This window comes from Bombina bombina, chromosome 5 (assembly GCF_027579735.1).
Source record: "Bombina bombina isolate aBomBom1 chromosome 5, aBomBom1.pri, whole genome shotgun sequence".
In the NCBI taxonomy this organism is placed as follows: Eukaryota; Metazoa; Chordata; class Amphibia; order Anura; family Bombinatoridae; genus Bombina; species Bombina bombina.
In genome coordinates, this window is record NC_069503.1 from 802705235 (window position 1) to 802730015 (window position 24781).

The following is a 24781-nucleotide window of genomic DNA, read 5'->3' on the forward strand; positions in this document are numbered from 1 at the left end:
ACCCATCCACATATAGCAGATAGCCAAACCAGTACTGAAACAGTTAACAGTAGAGGTAATGGTATATGAGAGTATATCGTCGATCTGAAAAGGGAGGTAGGAGATGAATCTCTACGACAGATAACAGAGAACCTATGAAAGACACCCCTGTTAGGAAAATCATTGCATTCAATAGGTGATACTCTCCACGTCCCTCTGACATTCGCTGTACTCTGAGAGGAATCGGGCTTCAAAATACTGAGAAGCGCATGTCAACGTAGAAATCTTAGCACAAACTTACTTCACCACCTCCATAGGAGGCAAAGTTTGTAAAACTGAATTATGAGTGTGGTGAAAGGTGTATTTATAGGCATTTTGAGGTTTGGGAAACTTTGTCCCTCCTGGTAGGATTGTATATCCCATACGTCACTAGCTCATGGACTCTTGCCAATTACATGAAAGAAAACTGATTTCCTAAGCTTGATTGGTTTTGCTTTCAATGTTGAAATGTTAAACGTAAAGAGATTATTAAAGTATCAGTACCTGTAGAAGTATATGTTTGAGGAGCATGAAAAATAACCCAAACAACCAGAAATTCTGAGTCCTGAAAAGAAATGTAAAAGGTATTAATATTTTGTGAATGAGGCACAAACTGTCACATATCAGAATATCCTGCTCTAAAAACTATACTGTATTTTGGTACATGATAGTGCGTAGCAACGAAAACCAAAATTTTTTTTATCATTTAAAACATTATTTATGCTTACCTGATCAATTAATTTATTTCATTGTAGTGAGAGTCCATGATCCATTACTCCTTCGGATTACTTTCCCCTACCACTAGTTGAAAGCAAAGATTACCAGACCACAAGAACTCAGTAAAACCCCTCTCATATTACTGGCACCTCAGTCTAACATATAGCCAAGCAAAAAAGATGTAGGAAAAGAAATAAGAGCAATAAAATAGAAGCAGGAAAAAGATGTTCACAAGAAAAAAAAAACAACCAAAGGCCGCCACAGAAGAAGCATCAAAATGGTAGAATTTAGAAAAAAATATGCAAAGAAGAATAAATAGCTGCCTAGCAAAGTTGGACAACTGAAGCCTTATTCCTAAAAAGCCAAGAAATGGCAACTGAACTAGTAGAATGAGCAGAATATGTTAAGGTCGAGGCTACCCTTTCCTGGAACCAGAAAATAGCACAAACTTGTAGTTTGTCTGAATACTATAATAGATGTGCGACGGACTCTGGATACCCCGACTGGGTATCTCCACCAAAAAGGACCTTCATCAACCCTGGAACCTGTAGTGCAGGAAAGTGATAGTAGCAAGTAGCCCACACTAATAACTAGACAAGACCAGTAATAAGGTGAAACAAGAACTGATTTTATTCACACAAACTCCCATCTGATAAGAGCCTAATCCCATTAAGAGAACAATACCCCCCTCCAGACAGCCTGGCACCTCCCTAGCAGCTATGTGAACTGAGATACCCAAATAATGTAGGTCGAGATTTTGGGCTGATCCAGAGGGAGCGGCAGCCATCCCTGGGTACCATTCGAAAGCAACGGATCCAAAGACCCAGAGGTTGCGGTTCAAAAAGCAACATGATACGTGGCAGGGGGCTGGAGCAGCAGGGTGGGAAAGGTACCTGGGGGGTTGGCAAAACCCCACAGTTTCGTAGTGAGCTCCCTTCTTTGTAATCACCCAAGCCCATGCCCCTTCGATGGTATTGTAAGTCGGGTATCTTTGGTGCACCCAGCCGGCGAGTACTTCCATAAGATCCCGGCTAAAACCTGATAAGGGACAAAAGGGTAAAATTCAGTCACTGCACACAAAGGGAAATCTCAAGGGAAAAGGGATCGCTCTTGCTGTCCGGAATCCATGCCAGTCTAAGACCCAGAAGGTATAAAGAGAACCCGCGGCACAGCCTGCCCAGAGTTAGACCACCGGATCACCCCGCTAGGCTGGTGGCTGCCGCTGGTCCGTGACAAGATGTAACATAATTCAGTGCTCTAATAAATATGCAAAAAAAATAAAAATTAAGGGATTTGGATACAAAGAAGGACTAACAAATTCCTGTATGATACAGACAGAAGATATAACCCTAGGGAAGAAAACAAATTTAGTCCTAAAAAATGCCTTATCCTTATAAAAAATAAGATACATCACACAAAAGAGCAGATTACTCATCCTATTAAAACAAATTGGCAAAAGAAACAATTCCTTATGTATATTGGCTCAAAATGACTGACCTACAATACCCTCATACGCAAGATAAGACTCCAAGAAAGAGAAAAATTTGTTTTAGCAACAGGCTCAACTCTAGCCAAAGCCTGAACAAAACTATGAATATCTGAAAGGTTAGCAATATTCAAAAGGAAAAAAAAACTGAAATCTGACCATTCAAAAAAACTGGCTGATAAACCCTTATCCAAACCATGCTGCAAATCCTGCAAAATCCTAGGAATTCTAAAAGAATGCAAGGAATAAACCATGGTTGTTACACCAGAAAATAAAGTTTCTCCAAACCTTAAAATAAAACTTCCTGAGCATAGGTTCATAAACCTGTATCAGAGTCTCATTAACAGAATCAAAAAACCCTCACTGCTTAAAAACGATTGGTTCAATTTTATTATTATTATTATACTTTATTTATGATGCGCCATCATATTCTGCAGCACTGTCCATGGATACAGTTCATTTAAATAAAACCATAATATAAAACTTCTAAGAGACAGGACAAAATTTACAAACAAATACAGGAGGAATTGAGGGTCCTATGGGAACTTACAATCTAGAAGGGTAGGAGGTTGAGAAACAGGAGGTGAGGACTGCACGATTGAGAAAGATGTTAATACAGAGTTAGATGAGGGAAATGTTGTTAGGTAAGAGAAATATTATTGAGTTGGGTGAATGGGTGGTAGGCTTCTCTGAACAGAAAAGTCTACAGAGAGCATTTCAAGGAAGAAAAATTAGGGCAAAGCCTGACAGTATGAGGGAGAGTGTTCCAGAGGGTAGGTGCTGCACGACAGAAGTCTTGCAGTCTAGCATGAGAGGAGGTGATAGTCGCAGATGCAAGGAGCAGGTCATTGTCGGATCTTAGCGGGCGGGCTGGAGTATACTTGTTAATTAGAGAGGATAGGTAGAGGGGAGCAGTGTTGGTGAGCGCTTTGTATGCAAGGGTGAGAATTTTTAATTTAATTCTGCTGTGAATGGGGAGCCAATGAAGGGACTCGCAGACAGGTGCAGCAGATACAGAGCGACGGGAAAGGTGGATCAGCTCTTTTTTTTTTTTTAAAAAACAAAATTTATGCTTCCCTGATATATTTATTTCTCTTTCTTGACACAGGGAGTCCACAGATCATCATAATTACTGTAGGGAATATCACTCCTGACCAGCAGGAGTAGGCAAAGAGCATCACAGCAAAGCTGTTAAATACCACTCCCTTACCCACAACCCCCTGTCATTCGACCAAAGGCAAAGGAGAAAGGAAGTAATATAAGAGTTCACGGATCATCATAATTACTGTTGTGAACCAATACCAAAGCCAGAGGACACGGATGATAAGGGAGGGACAAGACAGTAAACCTAAACAGAAGGCACCACTGCTTGAAGAACCTTTCTCCCAAAAGAAGCCTCAGCTGAAGCAAACTTATCAAATTTGTAAAATTTAGGTAAAGTGTGCAAAGATGACCAAGTGGCAGCCTTGCAAATCTGATCTACAGAAGCTCCAATTTTTGAAGGCCCAAGAAGATAAACAGCCCTCGTGGAATGAGCAGAGATTTTCTCAGAAGGTTGCTATCCAGCAGTCTCATAAGCCAAGCGAATAACGCTCCTCAACCAACAAGAAAGAGGAGTAGTCGTAGCTTTCTGACCCTTACGCTTCCCAGGAAAAAACAACAAACAAAGAAGAAGACTGGCGAAAATCCTTAGTCGCCTGCAAATAATATTTCGATGCACGAATCTGTATTTTACCCCTAGGGTGTGAATACCCTGTCATATTACAGAAAAACATAATTTATGTAAGAACTTACCTGATAAATTCATTTCTTTCATATTAGCAAGAGTCCATGAGCTAGTGACGTATGGGATATACATTCCTACCAGGAGGGGCAAAGTTTCCCAAACCTCAAAATGCCTATAAATACACCCCTCACCACACCCACAATTCAGTTTAACGCATAGCCAAGAAGTAGGGTGATAAGACAAAAGTGCAAAAGCATAAAAAATAAGGAATTGGAATAATTGTGCTTTAAACAAAAAAATCATAACCACCACAAAAAGGGTGGGCCTCATGGACTCTTGCTAATATGAAAGAAATGAATTTATCAGGTAAGTTCTTACATAAATTATGTTTTCTTTCATGTAATTAGCAAGAGTCCATGAGCTAGTGACGTATGGGATAATGACCCAAGATGTGGATCTTCCACGCAAGAGTCACTAGAGAGGGAGGGATAAAATAAAGACAGCCAATTCCGCTGAAAATAATCCACACCCAAAATAAAGTTTAAATCTTATAATGAAAAAAACTGAAATTATAAGCAGAAGAATCAAACTGAAACAGCTGCCTGAAGTACTTTTCTACCAAAAACTGCTTCAGAAGAAGAAAACACATAAAAATGGTAGAATTTAGTAAAAGTATGCAAAGAAGACCAAGTTGCTGCTTTGCAAATCTGATCAACCGAAGCTTCATTCCTAAATGCCTAGGAAGTAGAAACTGACCTAGTAGAATGTGCTGTAATCCTTTGAGGAGGAGTTTTACCCGACTCAACATAAGCATGATGAATTAAAGATTTCAACCAAGATGCCAAAGAAATGGCAGAGGCCTTCTGACCTTTCCTAGAACCGGAAAAGATAACAAATAGACTAGAAGTCTTTCGGAAATTCTTAGTAGCTTCAACATAATATTTCAAAGCTCTAACTACATCCAAAGAATGCAATGATCTCTCCTTAGAATTCTTAGGATTAGGACATAATGAAAGAACCACAATTTCTCTACTAATGTTGTTAGAATTCACAACCTTAGGTAAAAATTTAAAAGAAGTTCGCAACACCGCCTTATCCTGATGAAAAATCAGAAAAGGAGACTCACAAGAAAGAGCAGATAATTCAGAAACTCTTCTAGCAGAAGAGATGGCCAAAAGAAACAAAACTTTCCAAGAAAGTAATTTAATGTCCAATGAATGCATAGGTTCAAACGGAGGAGCTTGAAGAGCCCCCAGAACCAAATTCAAACTCCAAGGAGGAGAAATTGACTTAATGACAGGTTTTATACGAACCAAAGCTTGTACAAAACAATGAATATCAGGAAGATTAGCAATCTTTCTGTGAAAAAGAACAGAAAGAGCAGAGATTTGTCCTTTCAAGGAACTTGCAGACAAACCTTTATCCAAACCATCCTGAAGAAAATGTAAAATTCTCGGAATTCTAAAAGAATGCCAGGAAAAATGATGAGAGACACCAAGAAATGTAAGTCTTCCAGACTCTATAATATATCTTCCTAGATACAGATTTACGAGCCTGTAACATAGTATTAATCACAGAGTCAGAGAAACCTCTTTGACTAAGAATCAAGCGTTCAATATCCATACCTTCAAATTTAAGGATTTGAGATCCTGATGAAAAAAAGGACCTTGCGACAGAAGGTCTGGTCTTAGCGGAAGAGTCCATGGTTGGCAAGAGGCCATCCGGACAAGATCCGCATACCAAAACCTGTGAGGCCATGCTGGAGCCACCAGCAGAACAAACGAGCATTCCTTCAGAATCTTGGAGATTACTCTTGGAAGAAGAACTAGAGGCGGAAAGATTTAGGCAGGATGATACTTCCAAGGAAGTGACAATGCATCCACTGCTTCCGCTTGAGGATCCCTGGATCTGGACAGATACCTGGGAAGTTTCTTGTTTAGATGAGAAGCCATAAGATCTATTTCTGGAAGTCCCCACATTTGAACAATCTGAAGAAATACCTCTGGGTGAAGAGACCATTCGCCCGGATGTAACGTTTGGCGACTGAGATAATCCGCTTCCCAAATAAAATGAAGCATTTTCAGCCCCCGCGAGCCTAACAGCCCACAGGGAAAAAAGTCAAATTTTAAGGTAAGAAAAAAATTGATTTATTCATATGCATTATCCCAAATATGAAACTGACTGTCTGAAATAAGGAACGTTGCACATCCTGAGTCAAGGCAAATAAATGTTTGAATACATATATTTAGAACTTTTATATAAAAGTGCCCAAACATAGCTTAGAGTGTCATAGAAAATAAGACTTACTTACCCCAGGACACTCATCTACATGTAGTAGAAAGCCAAACCAGTACTGAAACGAGAATCAGTAGAGGTAATGGTATATATAAGAGTATATCGTCGATCTGAAAAGGGAGGTAAGAGATGAATCTCTACGACCGATAACAGAGAACCTATGAAATAGACCCCGTAGAAGGAGATCATTGAATTCAAATAGGCAATACTCTCCTCACATCCCTCTGACATTCACTGCACGCTGAGAGGAAAACCGGGCTCCAACCTGCTGCGGAGCGCATATCAACGTAGAATCTAGCACAAGCTTACTTCACCACCTCCATAGGAGGCAAAGTTTGTAAAACTGATTTGTGGGTGTGGTGAGGGGTGTATTTATAGGCATTTTGAAGTTTGGGAAACTTTGACCCTCCTGGTAGGAATGTATATCACATACGTCACTAGCTCATGGACTCTTGCTAATTACATGAAAGAAAAGCATTTAATTTTACCCTTATGCTTGGTGCTCCTGCTATATTTTCTATTTTCTACAAATTGAACATCTTTGACTTTCTTGCTTCTGTCAGAAAAATCTTCATCTCTAAAGAATCTATAATGGTTCCCAAGAATACCACCCTTGTAGCCGGAATCAAGGAACTTTTTACTAAATTCACCTTCCAACCGTGGGAGCACAGAAAAGACAACAGCAACTCCATGTGGGAGCTTGCTTGTTGAAAAGATGGTGCCTGAACTAGAATGTCGTCCAGATATGGCGCCACCGCAACCCCCTGCAATCGGAGCACCGCCAGCAACGCTCCCAGGACCTTTGAGAAAACCCTGGGAGCTGCTGCAAGACCGAATGGAAGGGCCACAAACTGAAATGCCTGTCTAGAAAAGCAAATCTCAGAAACTTGTGATGGTCCCTGTGGATGGGAATATGCCGATACGCATCCTTCAGATCTACTGTTGTCATGAATTGACCCTCTTGAACCAGAGGAAGAATGGACCGAATAGTCTCCATCTTGAAAGACGGAACTCTGAGAAACTTGTTTACATTCTTGAGACCTAGAATAGGTCTGAAAGTTCCCTCCTTTTTGGGAACAATGAACAGATTGGAATAGAATCCCAGACCCTGCTCCTGAACCGGAACAATCACTCCTATGTCGGGAAGATCCTGAAAACGACGTAAGAACGCCTCTCTTTTAATCTGGTATACAGATAACCTGGAGAGAAGAAACCTGCCCATGGGAGGAAAAGTCTTGAACTCTATTCTGTGTCCCTGGGACACGATATCTACCGCCAAAGGATCTGGAACATCCTGAACCCAAGCTTGAGCGAAAAAAAAAAGAAAGTCTGCCCCCCCACAAGATCCACATCCGCAATAAAGGAATTTGCCAACTTCAAAGCCTTGATTTTATCCTGAATCTCCTTAAGAGGAGTATCCTGCTGAATAGAATTAGACAACGCATCAAACCAATATGCTGCCGCACTAGTAACGGAAGCAATACACACAGCAGGCTGCCATTGAAACCCCTGGTAAACATAAATCCTTTTAAGCAAAGCCTTCAACTTCTTATCCATAGGATCCTTAAAAGAACAACTATCCTCAATAGGAATAGTGGTTCTCTTAGCCAAGGTAGAAATTGCTCCCTCCACCTTGGGAACCGTCTGCCAAGATTCCTTGATAGAATCAGCAATAGGAAACATCTTCCTAAAAATTGGAGAAGGGGAAAAAGGAATCCCAGGTTTCTCCCATTCCCATGTAATAATCTCTGAAATACGATCTGGAACAGGAAAAAATTTCCGCCACGGAAGGAACTTCAAAAAACGTATTAAGCTTACTAGACTTCTTAGGAGAAACTATGACCGTCATCCAAGGTAGCCAAAACCTCTTTGAGTAACAAACGGAGGTGATCAAGCTTACACCTAAATGAAACAACCTCAGAATCAAAAGAAGGAATTACACTTTTCAGAATCTGAAATCTCACCCTCCGACACTACAGAAGTATCTTCCTCCTCAGACCTATGGGAAGAAACATTTGTCGTAACTGCAACAGAGTCAGAAACCCTATATTTCCTTTTACGTTTCCCCTGCAATACAGGAAAAATTGACAAAGCCTCAGATACTGCCTCAGATATATGGGTAGCCATATCCTGAAAAGAAAAAACAACCTGAGACGAAACGCAGGGCACTGCATGAGAAGAGGATAACAATTGGGATGATTGGGGAGAAAGCTGCGGTAAAGCTTGAACAAGAGACCCCTGAACAACACCCGACTTAGACAATGAAGGCTCTGAATCAAAAAGCCTATCCCTGTAATGCAATGTTCTCTCAATACATGAGGAACAAAAAGGGATAGGTGACTCCACATTTGCATCTAGACATAAAGAGCACGTAACAGCTGGTCCTCTTTGTCCATCTCTAGCAAACAAAGAATATAAACAAAAATGAAAAAATTCAAATAAATGCAGAAGCAAAATAAAACGTTACTATCTCTTTAGGAAAATAACGTTAACATAAAATGCAAAAAATAAAAATGAACCCTTAGCCCTTACTACGCGCCTCTACACCTCAACAAGCCTTACTGAGTTGCTTACCTGACACCCTACTGACCGGAGGATAAAACATAGCCAAAAAAAAACTACAGACTCCACAGTGTCAGCAACCGCTCTCATCAACACCAGAGCAGACAACCTCTTACTTCCGTAACTCAAAAACGACTGAAGGAAAAGCGCACAGAAACTCGCACCAAAGGAAACTCCGCCCAACGTGGGCGTACACAACCATCTTCCGGTCGGCATTACACTCTCACAGCAAACAGCCACCGGGAGTAAAATAAACAGCATGAATCGTTTTGTGCAGCTAACGTATACACAAAACGCCACACTAACCTTAAATAGCCAACAGAGGCATAACAAGGAGAGACAACTATCACTCCTAAACAGAGCCAGAAATCTAAAACCTCTAACAGTGCCCCACAAAAGCTGCCACAAGGAAAAAACCTGCAGACAAGCAGGAACATTATCCACCAATAAATTAACCCAATAAGTGCCAAACTTTTCTGCTTCCAAACCAGAAAAATAAAAATAGCACTTACCTCCATAACAGTCTGCCCAGCAGCAGGGCAGCTCACAAGGTTTGAAAGGCTTGATCCCTCATATAGACCTGTGGAAACAAAAAAAACTAAGTAAACCTACTTAGGCTTTTAAAGAAGGGCAGCACAAACTATTTGAGAGACACAGTGGGGATTATACCCCACAAGTTCCCAAATGCTTAAAAGCCACAGATGCTCTACTAAAGAGACTGACCTGGACTACGGCTAAACCCACGAAAGACCATAGCAAACCTGCTCTGCCTAAAAAATAAAATCTTGATTGAAGTATCAGACACCTAACTTTACCCCTCCTTGCAACTGATACAAGCAAAGAGAGTGACTGGGGGTTGTGGGTAGGGGAGTGGTATTTAACAGCTTTGCTGTGGTGCTCTTTGCCTCCTCCTGCTGGTCAGGAGTGATATTCCCAACAGTAATTATGATGATCCGTGGACTCGCCATGTTATTAGAAAGAAAAAATATTTTCCAACCATGTTGACGAAGGAACAACAGTCTGCTGGTAAAAGAATCTGCTAAATGAAAAAGATGAAGCTTGAACCAAAATATCAATAAAAGGAAACACTGCAGCGTTCTGATTGCAGACAAATGGGTACTCAGGAACTTGGAAAATATCCTGGGGTATTACCCAGACCAAACGAAAGAGCAACAAAGATGGAAATGCTAGTCCAGAAAGACAAACCTAGGAAATAGGAAAAACAGAATTTATGCTTACCTGATAAATTACTTTCTCTTGCGGTGTATCCAATCCACGGATTCATCCTTTACTTGTGGGATATTCTCCTTCCCTACAGGAAGTGGCAAAGAGAGCACACAGCAGAGCTGTCCATATAGCTCCCCCTCTAGCTCCACCCCCCAGTCATTCGACCAAAGGTTAGGAAGAAAAAGGAGAAACCAAAGGGTTCAGTGGTGACTGTAGTTTAAACAAAAAAATTTTACCTGACTTAAATGCCCGGGTGGGCCGTGGACTGGATACACCGCAAGAGAAAGTAATTTATCAGGTAAACATAAATTCTGTTTTCTCTTGCAAGGTGTATCCTGTCCACGGATTCATCCTTTACTTGTGGGATACCAATACCAAAGCTTTAGGACACGGATAAAGGGAGGGAACAAGACAGGTACCTTAAACGGAAGGCACCACTGCTTGTAAAACCTGTCTCCCAAAAATAGAAGCAAAAGTATCGAATTTGTAAAATTTGGAAAAAGTATGCAGCGAAGACCAAGTCGCTGCCTTACAAATCTGTTCAACAGAAGCCTCATTTTTAAAAGCCCATGTGGAAGCCACTGCTCTGGTAGAATGAGCAGTAATTGTTTCGGGAGGCTGCTGGCCAGCAGTCTCATAGGCCGAACGGATGATGCTTTTCAGCCAAAAGGAAAGAGAGGTAGCAGTCGCCTTCTGACCTCTCCTCTTACCAGAATAGATAACAAACAATGAAGTTGTTTGTCTGAAATCATTAGTTGCTTGTAAATAGAACTTTAAAGCACGAACCACATCAAGATTGTGTAACAGACGTTCCTTCTTCGAAGAAGGATTAGGACATAGAAAAGGAACAACAATTTCCTGATTAATATTCTTATTAGACACAACCTTAGGAAGAAAACCGGGTTTGGTACGCAAAACTACCTTATCTGTATGAAAAACCAGGTAAGGTGAATCACACTTTAAAGCAGATAACTCTGAAACTCTTCGAGCAGAAGAGATAGCTACCAAAAACAAAACTTTCCAAGATAAAAGTTTAATATCTATGGAATGTAAAGGTTCAAACGGAGCCCCTTGCAGAACTGAAAGAACTAAATTCAGACTCCATGGCGGAGCCACAGGTCTATAAACAGGCTTGATTCTGACTAAACGCTTTAACGTCTGGTACCTCTGCCAGACGTTTGTGTAAAAGAATAGACAAAGCAGATATCTGTCCTTTTAAGGAACTAGCTGATAATCCTTTCTCCAATCCTTCTTGGAGAAGGGACAACATCCTGGGAATCCTAATCTTACTCCATGAGTAACCCTTGGATTCACACCAAAAAAGATATTTTCGCCAAATCTTACGGTAGATTTTCCTGGTGACAGGCTTTCTAGCCTGAATCAGGTTATCAATAACCGACTCAGAGAAACCACGCTTTGATAGAATTAGGCATTCAATCTCCAAGCAGTCAGACGCAGAGAAGTTAGATTTGGATGTTTGAAAGTACCTTGTATTAGAAGGTCCTGCCTCATTGGTAGTGTCCATGGTGGAACAGATGACATGTCCACTAGGTCTGCATACCAGGTCCTGCGTGGCCACGCAGGCGCTATTAGAATCACCGAAGCCCTCTCCTGCTTGATTCTGGCAACCAGACGAGGGAGGAGAGGAAACGGTGGAAAAACATAGGCCAGATTGAAGGACCAAGGCGCTGCTAGAGCATCTATCAGCACCGCCTGGGGATCCCGGGACCTGGACCCGTAAAGAGGAAGCTTGGTGTTCTGACGGGACGCCATCAGATCCAAATCTGGAGTGCCCCATAGCTGAGTCAGCTGGGCAAATACCTCCGGGTGGAGTTCCCACTCCCCCGGGTGAAAAGTCTGACGACTTAGAAAATCCGCCTCCCAGTTGTCTGCTCCTGGGATGTGAATTGCTGAGAGATGGCAAGAGTGATCCTCCGCCCACCTGATTATTTTGGTTACTTCCATCATTGCTAGGGAACTTCTTGTTCCCCCTTGATGATTGACGTAAGCTACAGTCGTGATGTTGTCTGACTGAAATCTGATAAATTCGGTCGCAGCTAGCTGAGGCCATGCCTGAAGAGCGTTGAATATCGCCCTCAGTTCCAGAATGTTTATCGGGAGAAGAGCTTCTTCCCGAGACCATAAGCCCTGAGATTTCAGGGAGTCCCAGAGTGCACCCCAGCCCAACAGACTGGCGTCGGTCGTTACGATGATCCACTCTGGTCTGCGGAAACACATTCCCTGAGACAGGTGATCCTGAGACAACCACCAGAGAAGAGAATCTCTGGTCCCCTGGTCCAACTGTATTTGAGGAGACAAATCTGCATAATCCCCATTCCACTGTTTGAGCATGCATAGTTGCAGTGGTCTGAGGTGTATCCGTGCAAAAGGGACTATGTCCATTGCCGCTACCATTAGTCCGATTGTCTCCATGCACTGAGCTACAGATGGCCGAGGAATGAAATGAAGAGCTCGGCAAGTGGTTAAGAGTTTGAACTTTCTGACCTCCGTCAGAAATATTTTCATTTCCACCGAGTCTATTAGGGTTCCTAGGAAGGAAACTCTTGTGAGGGGGAGAGAGAACTCTTTTTGATGTTCTAAACAACTAGAAATACTAATTGTACAAGGAGATACACTTAGGATTATTAGAAAAGAATACCACAAAGAAAATTATTTCTTTAACTCCAAATAATCATATGAAATATGAGGATTGCTCTATTTGTTTAAAATGTTCCATTACATTCATACTTTAATACTTTATTGTTACGACTAGGAACAAACATTCACACAGAAGTAGCCTGAAAGAGTTAAAAACACTTGAACCTAGTTACATTAAATAGATATAGTCAGCAATGCTCTATGTATTTAGCCTGATGCCCACAATATTATTGTGCAAGATAAGCTAAGCCCTTACAATCCGAGGGCTATTTTACTTTTAAGTTGTTATGATTTTTTAAAGGTAAATAGTAGGCACCAGGTTTCAACAAATATATAGGTATATTCAAATTCTATTATTAACTAGGCAAGCAGTTAAAAAAGCGACAGACAGGAGATTAAAATAAAATAGTCTAATTCAAGACCAAACGACAGGATACGTCCTATCCCACTATCAGTGCATTAGCCTAAAATTAGATATACATCGATAGATGGAAATAAAAACAATGTAATATAGTACCAAATTCAATACATAACTATATGCAACCGGTTTTATTTGCTGTCCGGGTTCATACCAATTTTTCCTTGTGAGTCCCATCTACATAATATACATTAAGTATACCAATCACGTTATCTTACTAAGTATAACTACTAATCTGCATTATATTGAAACTAAAGCAGTATAAATTATAAAACTGTATCCCATATCGTGATCGGCTATTCCAACTTCCATCTATATATTAACAAATAAACATATCCACATAATAATAATACTATGACATTCTAGTATTTCCCAAATATGCTGCCATTATAAGCGGCAGTCTGTCTTACAACCCCTGAATAAACACGTTATATCCTGTAGTGCATCGGCACATAAATCGCAGATTTTATGCATTTGCTTTAAAGACCATGATCCTAATTATACCATTGAGGTAAGACACAATAATTTACTATTAAGCAATAGTAAGGTATGATACAAAGTAATTCTTAAGTCTCAATGCCTCATGTTACAAACCGCAGTGATCATCCAATCATTGCTACTGAACATACATACCCCTTGTTTACTTAATGCTGATTGGTCCTTTACTGACATCACATACGCCCCCCTACTCACACGCCCTCTTCGCGTTACGTAATACCGGATGTCACTGTCTACTCATATGATTGACAGAATGAGCATCCAATCAGAGTCTTTTAAAACGGAGAGGGACATCGAATCAGGGGCTTGAGGTGGGACAACCACCAACATAAATAACGCCGAGTAGCAGCGGCCCGCACCCCCTCTGAGGAAGCGTTCTGTGAAACGCGCGTCAGGGGTCCAGCAGGAGAAGCTAGTTCTCTCCTGTCTGTCGCTTTTTTAACTGCTTGCCTAGTTAATAATAGAATTTGAATATACCTATATATTTGTTGAAACCTGGTGCCTACTATTTACCTTTAAAAAATCATAACAACTTAAAAGTAAAATAGCCCTCGGATTGTAAGGGCTTAGCTTATCTTGCACAATAATATTGTGGGCATCAGGCTAAATACATAGAGCATTGCTGACTATATCTATTTAATGTAACTAGGTTCAAGTGTTTTTAACTCTTTCAGGCTACTTCTGTGTGAATGTTTGTTCCTAGTCGTAACAATAAAGTATTAAAGTATGAATGTAATGGAACATTTTAAACAAATAGAGCAATCCTCATATTTCATATGATTATTTGGAGTTAAAGAAATAATTTTCTTTGTGGTATTCTTTTCTAATAATCCTAAGTGTATCTCCTTGTACAATTAGTATTTCTAGTTGTTTAGTTCTACCCTCTAAGAATCCACATTAGATGTGCACCATAATTATTACAAGTGATTACTGAGTATTGGTATATTATATACCATATTTGATTTACACAAAAGGTACAACATCTAATTACTGATTAACTCCTACTATCCCCCACCACACTTTTCAAAGCTTAGTTCTTTGGGAGAATATACCCAGAGTCTCTCTTCTGGGTTTAGCCCTTTTCCTTGGGGGTTTAATAAGTAACAAAATACACAAAATGAATATTCAATCAGATATGGCTAATCGCCATCAGAAACGACTTACAGAACTTAACTCTATTTTTAATAGTTCCACTAGGGACAATATACAAATTAATGAGGATGAATTAAACAATGTGTTATGTAAATTACATCAAACCTTACATAAACAATCTAAAAGATGGTGGAACTGGCACTTCTTTGAGAAGTATGCAGAAAAAAACATAATTCCCAGAGGGTTAAGGATGAAGGTATTTCCAGCCTTCAACCTTTATAACAATGATTTAACCAAAGAATGGGAAACAGCCTTGTCAGAGTGCTCTCTCAAATTAATAAATATATTAATTAAACACGATAAACTCGAACTAACAAAATTAGATTCTGAAATTGAAAAATATAATGCCCAACTGTCTCAATTCAATGATAAAATAGATTACAAAAATCAGTATGATAAATATCAAAAGGAATTGGACAAGTTGGAGCAAGAAATTATAGCAACCAAAAAACAAAAGTTGCAGAGAGATATTGAAGATTTTCAAAATCAAAGAGTTTATCGTTGGCGTAGTAATGTCACCCCTAGATATAGAGGTAACAGATACCTTGTTCAACAATCTGAGAGCAGTGCAGAAAGTGAAACAGATATTTCAGACAATGACTTAGACACCAATACTGACAATGAAAGTACTACTACAGACACAATTAGTGCCAGACCGAAGAGCTATAGCTCAGTACAATCTTCCACATCATCTTCTTCTTCCTCATCATCTTTTTTGTCCAAAACCCCACACAATATAACTCCACCAGTCACCTCAGCCAATCAGACCAACATTCAGAACAGGGGCAACAAACGGAAATTTTCAGGCCCAGTGAGACAGTCAACAAGAAGAAGGGAATTGAGTCCCTTCAGCAAGATAAGGATGAACAAATGAGGATTATTAACCTCTCTGATTATACACTCAGTACTACACATAAATCTGTACTATCCAGAGGACTGTCTTTCTGCCCTGTAAATTCACTAAATAAATTTGAGGTAATAAGAGATATCCATCTGTTCTCCAGAAAAATATTGCTCAAAAAATTATATGCCTTTAATCCAAACAGTTTGAATGCAGAAGATCTACTTACTGTAGACATACTGCAGGAGCTATCTGCAGACAGTACAGATACACAAACAGTAACCAGCACGAATACGCCAGTAGATGAATCTGCATCTTCTGTTTGGAAATCAAATGTAAAACCCAAATCTACTTATGTTCCATCCTTTTCTATATCCCCAGAGATACAGATTTTCTGTAAGATGGTTTGTAAAGAAATCGAACAATTGCCCATATACAGGGCCAAACAAAACCTCAATATCAATGAAATGAATGCATTAAGAGAGATAGAATCATGGCAAGATGTTCTAATCAAGCCATCGGATAAAGGTGGGAACGTGGTCCTTTGGCCACAACAAATGTATATGGATGAGGCTAAAAAACAACTATCCAACTCTGCCTGTTACAAACAGTTGATATTTAACCCGCAGAGTTCATATCTTACCCAATATAATAAGATGATATTAAGTGCTTGGAAATCAAATACAATATCTAACTCAGAGAAAAAGTATCTGATAAAGGACAACCCCAAAGTAGCCACTTTATACTTTCTACCGAAAGTGCACAAAAATCCCTCAATACCTCCTGGAAGACCTATTGTGTCAGGAAATGACAACTTAACAGAAAATGCAAGTAAATTTGTAGACTTGCGATTAAGGGAATATCTCACAAGCATACCCTCATATGTACGTGACACAATGGAGGTACTGCAGCTGTTACAAAACATCAAATTATCAGAGGATATGTGGCTAGTAACAGCGGACGTCGAGTCCCTTTATACTAATATAAAACACGAAGATGGAATTAAAGCCATTAAATATTATTTGGCCTCAAATAATAACGATAACAATCTACATAATGACTTTATAATTCAACTCTTGAAATTTGTCCTGACTCATAACTTTTTCACATTTAATGACAGGTATTACTTGCAAACCCAAGGTACCGCTATGGGTACAGCGTGCGCGCCGACTTACGCGAATTTATTTCTTGGCTACTGGGAACTATTCTATGTATTTTCTAATGAGCTCGAAAAATATACTGAACATATCCCAATGTGGTTAAGATACATAGATGATGTTCTTTTCATCTGGGAAGGGTCATATGAACAACTTGAAACCTTTATGAAGAGAATTAATAAAAATGATCTTAATATCAAATTAACTTTTGAGGCTAGCCAGCAGGAGATATGCTTTTTGGATTTAAAAATATTCAAAAACAATGAAGGATTCATCAATACTACGATGTTTAGGAAAGAAACATCAACTAACACTCTTCTACATCATTCCAGTGCCCATTCTCCAAGTACCCTGAAAGCAATACCATACGGGGAATTTCTGAGACTTCGTCGGAACTGCACTACCAATGAGATCTACATACAGGAAAGTGTAGCCTTAGCACAAAGACTAATGGCACGTGGATATAGTAAGAAATCCATAAAGAGAGCTAAGTACAAAGCACTCAGGAAAAGTAGAGATGAACTATTAATTCCAAAAAGTAAAACTCTCCAAGAGTCATGTCCTAGACTCATTACGACATATAACCCCCAGATGCCACATGTTATTAAAATCATTAATGACCATTGGAACATACTCCAAAATGATGAAACCCTTAAGCCATTAATAGGCGACAGAGTCTCATTAGGATATAAGAGACCAAACAACTTGAGAGACAAACTGGTATCTAGTCACTTCGTAAGAACTGCCAAGAAAAAAGACACAAACCCAGGAATGTACCCATGTGGTACCTGCTCTGCCTGTAAGTATGTCCTGAAAACAAAAACAATAACTAAAAAAACAGGACAAATATATAACCTCCAAGCACATTTCTCTTGCACCACGATAGGAGTAATATATGCACTCTACTGCTCTTGCCAAATGGCATACGTTGGCATGACAACAAGGGAGATAAAAACACGTATCTTGGAACATGTGTATAACATCAAATATGCCCAAAGAGATAAAGATAAAGGTAAAAAAATCACCTCTGTGGCCAAACATTTCTTATCACACCACAATGGTTCACCTATGGACCTAAAATACACTGTGATCCAAAAAGCATCTCTTGGCATAAGAGGTGGTAACATCGAAAAGGCCTTACTAAAAATGGAGTGCAAATGGATATACCACCTAAATGCGGTTAAACCGTTTGGCATGAATGACTTCAACAATTTTTTTGTATATATCTAACCCTTAAGTTAAAAAATCATCTTCATCCAAAACTGTGTCTTCAATATTATATACTCACCTAAATTTGGAAAAAACACACATTAAGGTTATCATTAGAACAACCTACATAGGATAATTACTGTTAAACATCTTGGTTAATACAATAACCATTATAAGTGTATAAACACAGGGGATATTATCTAAAAAATGTAAGATTAGGGACTTAACTTCAAAGAATTAACTATATATTTTCTCTGTATCACAATACACAGTTAAATAACACACCAACTATAATAGCATACAGAATTAATTACCAATACGAGTCTTAGCCTCCTTTCTTTTACTGGTATTTACAATTTGCCACTATCTTCTCCACTTTATTCGCTCAAAAAATAGGGGTACACCTCTAGCCCAACCCCACAACACAACACAACACTTCACAACAAAAACTCATCACTTCCCACTATAAATATCACATTTCATTCAGTGAAGAATATCACACACTTCCCTCCTTCACAGTACAGACTGATCATTGTATCATATTATCTCACATTCGGAAGATATTATAAATAAGTATATAATTTATTCAATCCTTTCCCTCATCTCCCTTCCACTTTTTTATTTATATACAGTTTTATCCCTCACAAATCACATTTCCTGTGTTTAATCTTATCACCCCTTGTCACATAGCACTATAGCCACTCTCTAACAATAAACCACACTTGGGATTCTAAATATGAATCTATAGTCGAGACTAAACTTCATTAATTTGTATTTACTGGCTTAAAAATTATCTCTCTATGTGTATATATATATATATAAGGAGATTAAAATAAAATAGTCTAATTCAAGACCAAACGACAGGATACGTCCTATCCCACTATCAGTGCATTAGCCTAAAATTAGATATACATCGATAGATGGAAATAAAAACAATGTAATATAGTACCAAATTCAATACATAACTATATGCAACCGGTTTTATTTGCTGTCCGGGTTCATACCAATTTTTCCTTGTGAGTCCCATCTACATAATATACATTAAGTATACCAATCACGTTATCTTACTAAGTATAACTACTAATCTGCATTATATTGAAACTAAAGCAGTATAAATTATAAAACTGTATCCCATATCGTGATCGGCTATTCCAACTTCCATCTATATATTAACAAATAAACATATCCACATAATAATAATACTATGACATTCTAGTATTTCCCAAATATGCTGCCATTATAAGCGGCAGTCTGTCTTACAACCCCTGAATAAACACGTTATATCCTGTAGTGCATCGGCACATAAATCGCAGATTTTATGCATTTGCTTTAAAGACCATGATCCTAATTATACCATTGAGGTAAGACACAATAATTTACTATTAAGCAATAGTAAGGTATGATACAAAGTAATTCTTAAGTCTCAATGCCTCATGTTACAAACCGCAGTGATCATCCAATCATTGCTACTGAACACACATACCCCTTGTTTACTTAATGCTGATTGGTCCTTTACTGACATCACATACGCCCCCCTACTCACACGCCCTCTTCGCGTTACGTAATACCGGATGTCACTGTCTACTCATATGATTGACAGAATGAGCATCCAATCAGAGTCTTTTAAAACGGAGAGGGACATCGAATCAGGGGCTTGAGGTGGGACAACCACCAACATAAATAACGCCGAGTAGCAGCGGCCCGCACCCCCTCTGAGGAAGCGTTCTGTGAAACGCGCGTCAGGGGTCCAGCAGGAGAAGCTAGTTCTCTCCTGTCTGTCGCTTTTTTAACTGCTTGCCTAGTTAATAATAGAATTTGAATATACCTATATATTTGTTGAAACCTGGTGCCTACTATTTACCTTTAAAAAATCATAAAAACTTAAAAGTAAAATAGCCCTCGGATTGTAAGGGCTTAGCTTATCTTGCACAATAATATTGTGGGCATCAGGCTAAATACATAGAGCATTGCTGACTATATCTATTTAATGTAACTAGGTTCAAGTGTTTTTAACTCTTTCAGGCTACTTCTGTGTGAATGTTTGTTCCTAGTCGTAACAATAAAGTATTAAAGTATGAATGTAATGGAACATTTTAAACAAATAGAGCAATCCTCATATTTCATATGATTATTTGGAGTTAAAGAAATAATTTTCTTTGTGGTATTCTTTTCTAATAATCCTAAGTGTATCTCCTTGTACAATTAGTATTTCTAGTTGTTTAGTTCTACCCTCTAAGAATCCACATTAGATGTGCACCATAATTATTACAAGTGATTACTGAGTATTGGTATATTATATACCATATTTGATTTACACAAAAGGTACAACATCTAATTACTGATTAACTCCTACTATCCCCCACCACACTTTTCAAAGCTCTTTTTGATGTTCACCTTCTACCCGTGAGACCTCAGAAAGGCCAATACAATTTCCGTGTGAGACAATTTCCGATGCCTGAATTAAGATGTCGTCTAGATAAGGCGCCACTGCTATGCCCCGCGGTCTTAGAACCGCCAGGAGGGACCCTAGCACCTTTGTGAAAATTCTGGGAGCAGTGGCCAACCCAAAAGGAAGAGCCACAAACTGATAATGCTTGTCCAGAAAGGCGAACCTGAGAAACTGGTGATGATCTTTGTGGATAGGAATGTGTAGATACGCATCCTTTAGATCCACGGTAGTCATATATTGACCCTCCTGGATCATAGGTAAGATTGTCCGAATGGTCTGCATCTTGAATGATGGGACTCTGAGGAATTTGTTTAGAATATTGAGATCCAGGATTGGTCTGAAAGTTCCTTCTTTCTTGGGAACCACAAACAGGTTTGAGTAAAACCCAGCCCTTGTTCCGCAATTGGAACTGGGTGGATCACTCCCATTGTATGTAGGTCTTCTACACAGCGTAAGTACGCCTCTTTCTTTGTCATGTCTGTAGACAGAAGAGAAATGTGGAACCTTCCCCTTAGAGGGGAGTCCTTGAATTCTAGAAGATATCCCTGGGATACAATCTCTAAGGCCCAGGGATCGTGTACGTCTCTTGCCCAGGCCTGAGTGTAGAGAGAGAGTCTGCCCCCTACTAGATCCGGTCCCAGATCTGGGGCTACCCCATCATGCTGTCTTGGAGGCAGCTGCAGGCTTCTTGGCCTGTTTACCCTTGTTCCAGCCCTGGTAAGGTTTCCAGGCTGCCCTGGGTTGTGAAGTGTTACCCTCTTGCTTTGCAGCAGGGGAGGATGAAGCGAGACTGCTCCTGAAATTCCGAAAGGAACGAAAATTATTTTGTTTGTTCTTTGTCTTGAAGGACTTGTCCTGGGGGAGAGCATGGCCTATTCTCCCAGTGATTTCTGAAATAATCTCTTTCAATTCAGGCCCGAAGAGGGTCTTTCCTTTGAAAGGGATGTTCAATAGTTTGGATTTTGACGACACATCGGCCGACCAGGACTTTAGCCACAGCGCCCTGCACGCCAAAATGGCGAAACCTGAATTCTTTGCCGCTAACTTAGCTAGTTGGAAAGCGGCATCTGTGATAAAAGAATTAGCCAGCTTAAGAGCCTTAATTCTGTCCATAATGTCCTCATATGAGGTCTCTGTCTGGAGCGCGTCTTCCAGCGCCTCGAACCAGAAAGCAGCTGCAGTGGTTACAGGAACAATGCACGCAATAGGTTGGAGAAAAAAACCTTGTTGAACAAAAATTTTCTTAAGTAGACCCTCTAATTTTTTATCCATAGGGTCTTTAAAAGCACAACTGTCTTCAATTGGTATAGTTGTGCGTTTAGCAAGTGAAGAAACAGCCCCCTCCACCTTAGGGACCGTCTGCCACGAGTCCTGCATGGGGTAAGATATGGGGAACATCTTCTTAAAAACAGGAGGGGGAACGAAGGGAATACCTGGTCTATCCCACTCCCTACTAACAATATCCGCAATCCTCTTAGGGACCGGGAACACATCAGTGTAAACAGGAACTTCTAGGTACTTGTCCATTTTACACAATTTCTCTGGAACCACCATAGGGTCGCAATCATCCAGAGTAACTAATACCTCCTTGAGCAATAAGCGGAGGTGTTCTAGTTTAAATTTAAAAGCCAATGTATCTGAATCTGTCTGAGGAGAAACCTTTCCTGAATCAGAAATTTCTCCCTCAGACAGCACATCCCTCGCCCCCACTTCAGAGTGTTGTGAGGGTATATCGGATACGGCTACTAAAGCGTCAGAATGCTCATTATCTGTTCTTAAAACAGAGCTATCACGCTTTGCAGGTAACACAGGCAGTTTAGATAAAAACACTGAGAGGGTATTATTCATAACTGCCGCCAAGTCTTGCATGGTAAAAGAGTTAGACGCACTAGAGGTGCTAGGCGTCGCTTGAGCGGGCGTAACTGGTTGTGACACTTGGGGAGAGGTTGACGGGCTAACCTCGTTACCTTCTGTCTGAGAATCATCTTGGGCCACATTTTTAAGTGCAACAATATGTTCTTTAAAGTGTATAGACATATCATTACAAGTGGGACACATTCTGAGAGGGGGTTCCACTATGGCTTCTAAACACATTGAACAAGGATTTTCCTTGGTGTCAGACATGTTTAACAGACTAGTAGTAACATAAACAGGCTTGGAAATTACTTTAATCAAATAAAAACACACTTTGAAAAAAACGTTACTGTGCCTTTAAGAAATAAAAAAGGCACACAATTTTGCAAAACAGTGAAAAAATGCAGCAAACTTTTCGAAATTTTTACAGTATGTGCATAAAGCATTAGTAAGATTGCACAACTAGCAATAAAAACGATTAACCCCTTAATGCTCAAACCGGATCGACAGTAAGCCAAAAAAACGGTTAAAGAAACTACAGCACCTTGCCACAGCTCTGCTGTGGCCCTACCAGCTCTTAGGTACCATATTTGTGGGGGAAAGCTTCTTATAGGCCCTCAAACTGCAGCAGGACCCTCAATGTGAAAACAGCCTGAACTTCTAGTCAAAATAACTGCGCATCTGAGGCGCGAAATTTGGCCCCTCCCACCTCACTCCGGTGCTTGTGAGGCCTAAAGAAACACTCCCAAGTGTTTTAGTAATAGCCATGTGGGTAACAACCCCTGAAAGAAACCCAAAGGAACCTTCAAAGTGTCTCAAAAAACGATTTTTTCAATAAAAACTGTTTGCCCTGAAGTAGTGTCAACCAGCATAAACTAGTCCTGTTATGCAAGCTTGAAATTCCATACTTAGTCTCTGAATATAGCTTACCCTTCCCTCATGGGGATATTAACAGTCTTTTCTAGCATTATCACAGTCTTGTCTAGAAATAAGTGACTGAACATACCTTATTGCAGCCTGACCTGCAAACCGTTCCCCCCCAACTGAAGTTCTCATGTACATCTCAGTCCTGCGTGGGAACAGCAGTGGATTTTAGTTACAACATGCTAAAATCATCTTCCTCCCTGCAGAAATCTTCATCTCCTATCTGCTAGAGAGTAAATAGTACACACCGGTACCATTTAAAATAACAAACTCTTGCTTGTAGAAAATAAAAACTACAATTCTAACACCACATTCACTTTACCCTTCCGATTGCTTAGAGCCGGCAAAGAGAATGACTGGGGGGTGGAGCTAGAGGGGGAGCTATATGGACAGCTCTGCTGTGTGCTCTCTTTGCCACTTCCTGTTGGGAAGGAGAATATCCCACAAGTAAAGGATGAATCCGTGGACTCGATACATCTTACAAGAGAAAACCTTCCTGTGGAAGTCCTCATTCTGAAACCTATTCAATAACCCTGGAAGACTATCTAGAACCTAGGGATCCTAAACAGACTCAAGCCAAACTTCCTGAAAGAAGCTTAATCTGCCCCTCCCAGAGTCTCAGGATCAAGGGACGCACGTTTAAGCAAACACAGATAAGTGAGTAGATTTATTGGACTGCTCAGACATGTTTCAGTTAGAACCAGAGGAACCTGCTTCAGAGTGAAAGAATCAGATGTCTGTGCCCTGTTCAGAGGAAAGGGACAAAAACAATTAGGAGGTTAAAATTTACCCTTGGACTTCTAGTCCTGAGCTCCTTAACCTTCTATCACATTACAAATAATAGAATCCAAACCAGAACCAAAAAACATATTTCCCTTAAAGAAAGAGCTAAATGTCTAGATTATAAACTATATCAGCAGACCCAAACTTAAAAAAATAAAGCCTTTAGAAAGTACTACCAAAGAAAAACTTTAGTTTAAAACTTAATGACAACAAATGAAAGCATTAGCACATTTTAGCAACCTCAAGAAGGGGACTATTAGCAGAATAGACAGAAAACTGCCCAAAAAGAAACAGCAGCCATATCAGAGATAGATTCTGTTGACCTAAACAGATAACCTGCTTGCTTAAAAAACCCTCCTATGGAAGGATACTAACTTCCAAAGTAATAAAACGTTTGTCAAAATAGCTCCATCCATTTTGAGAATAGTTTCCCAAAATTCAACATTAAAAGCTGGAGAAGGACACATTGTCTTAAACCTTTCAGAAGGATTAAAACAAATACCTGATTTAGCCCATTCTATGGAAATAATCTCAGACCGCATCAGGGATAGGAAATACATCAGGGACTTTTTTACCATAGGTATAAAAACAGTTAACTAACTCGTCCCATTTACTTCAGGGCCTTAACCTCTAAAGTAAATAAATTTTCTTTAAAAAGAGAACAAATTTGCTCAATTTAAACAAATGAGTATGTATTTCAGATTCATAATCAGAGGTAGACCCCTTATCAACAGAACCACACTTCTTCTGAGGACATAGCAGTTCCAAGACTAGAAACATTCTTTATTGCTTACTTGAAGGAAGGAT

General features: G+C 39.7%; 1 protein-coding gene across 1 annotated transcript in view; it reads right to left on the bottom strand.

The window, feature by feature from the left end:
- CEP192 (centrosomal protein 192) overlaps positions 1 to 24781 on the bottom strand; it is a 1162204-nt gene that overhangs the window by 557450 nt on the left and 579973 nt on the right. Inside the window, exon 25 of the mRNA XM_053715857.1 lies at positions 523 to 583. Coding sequence (XP_053571832.1) covers positions 523 to 583 — 61 coding nt within the window. The remainder of the gene's footprint in view (positions 1 to 522; positions 584 to 24781) is intronic.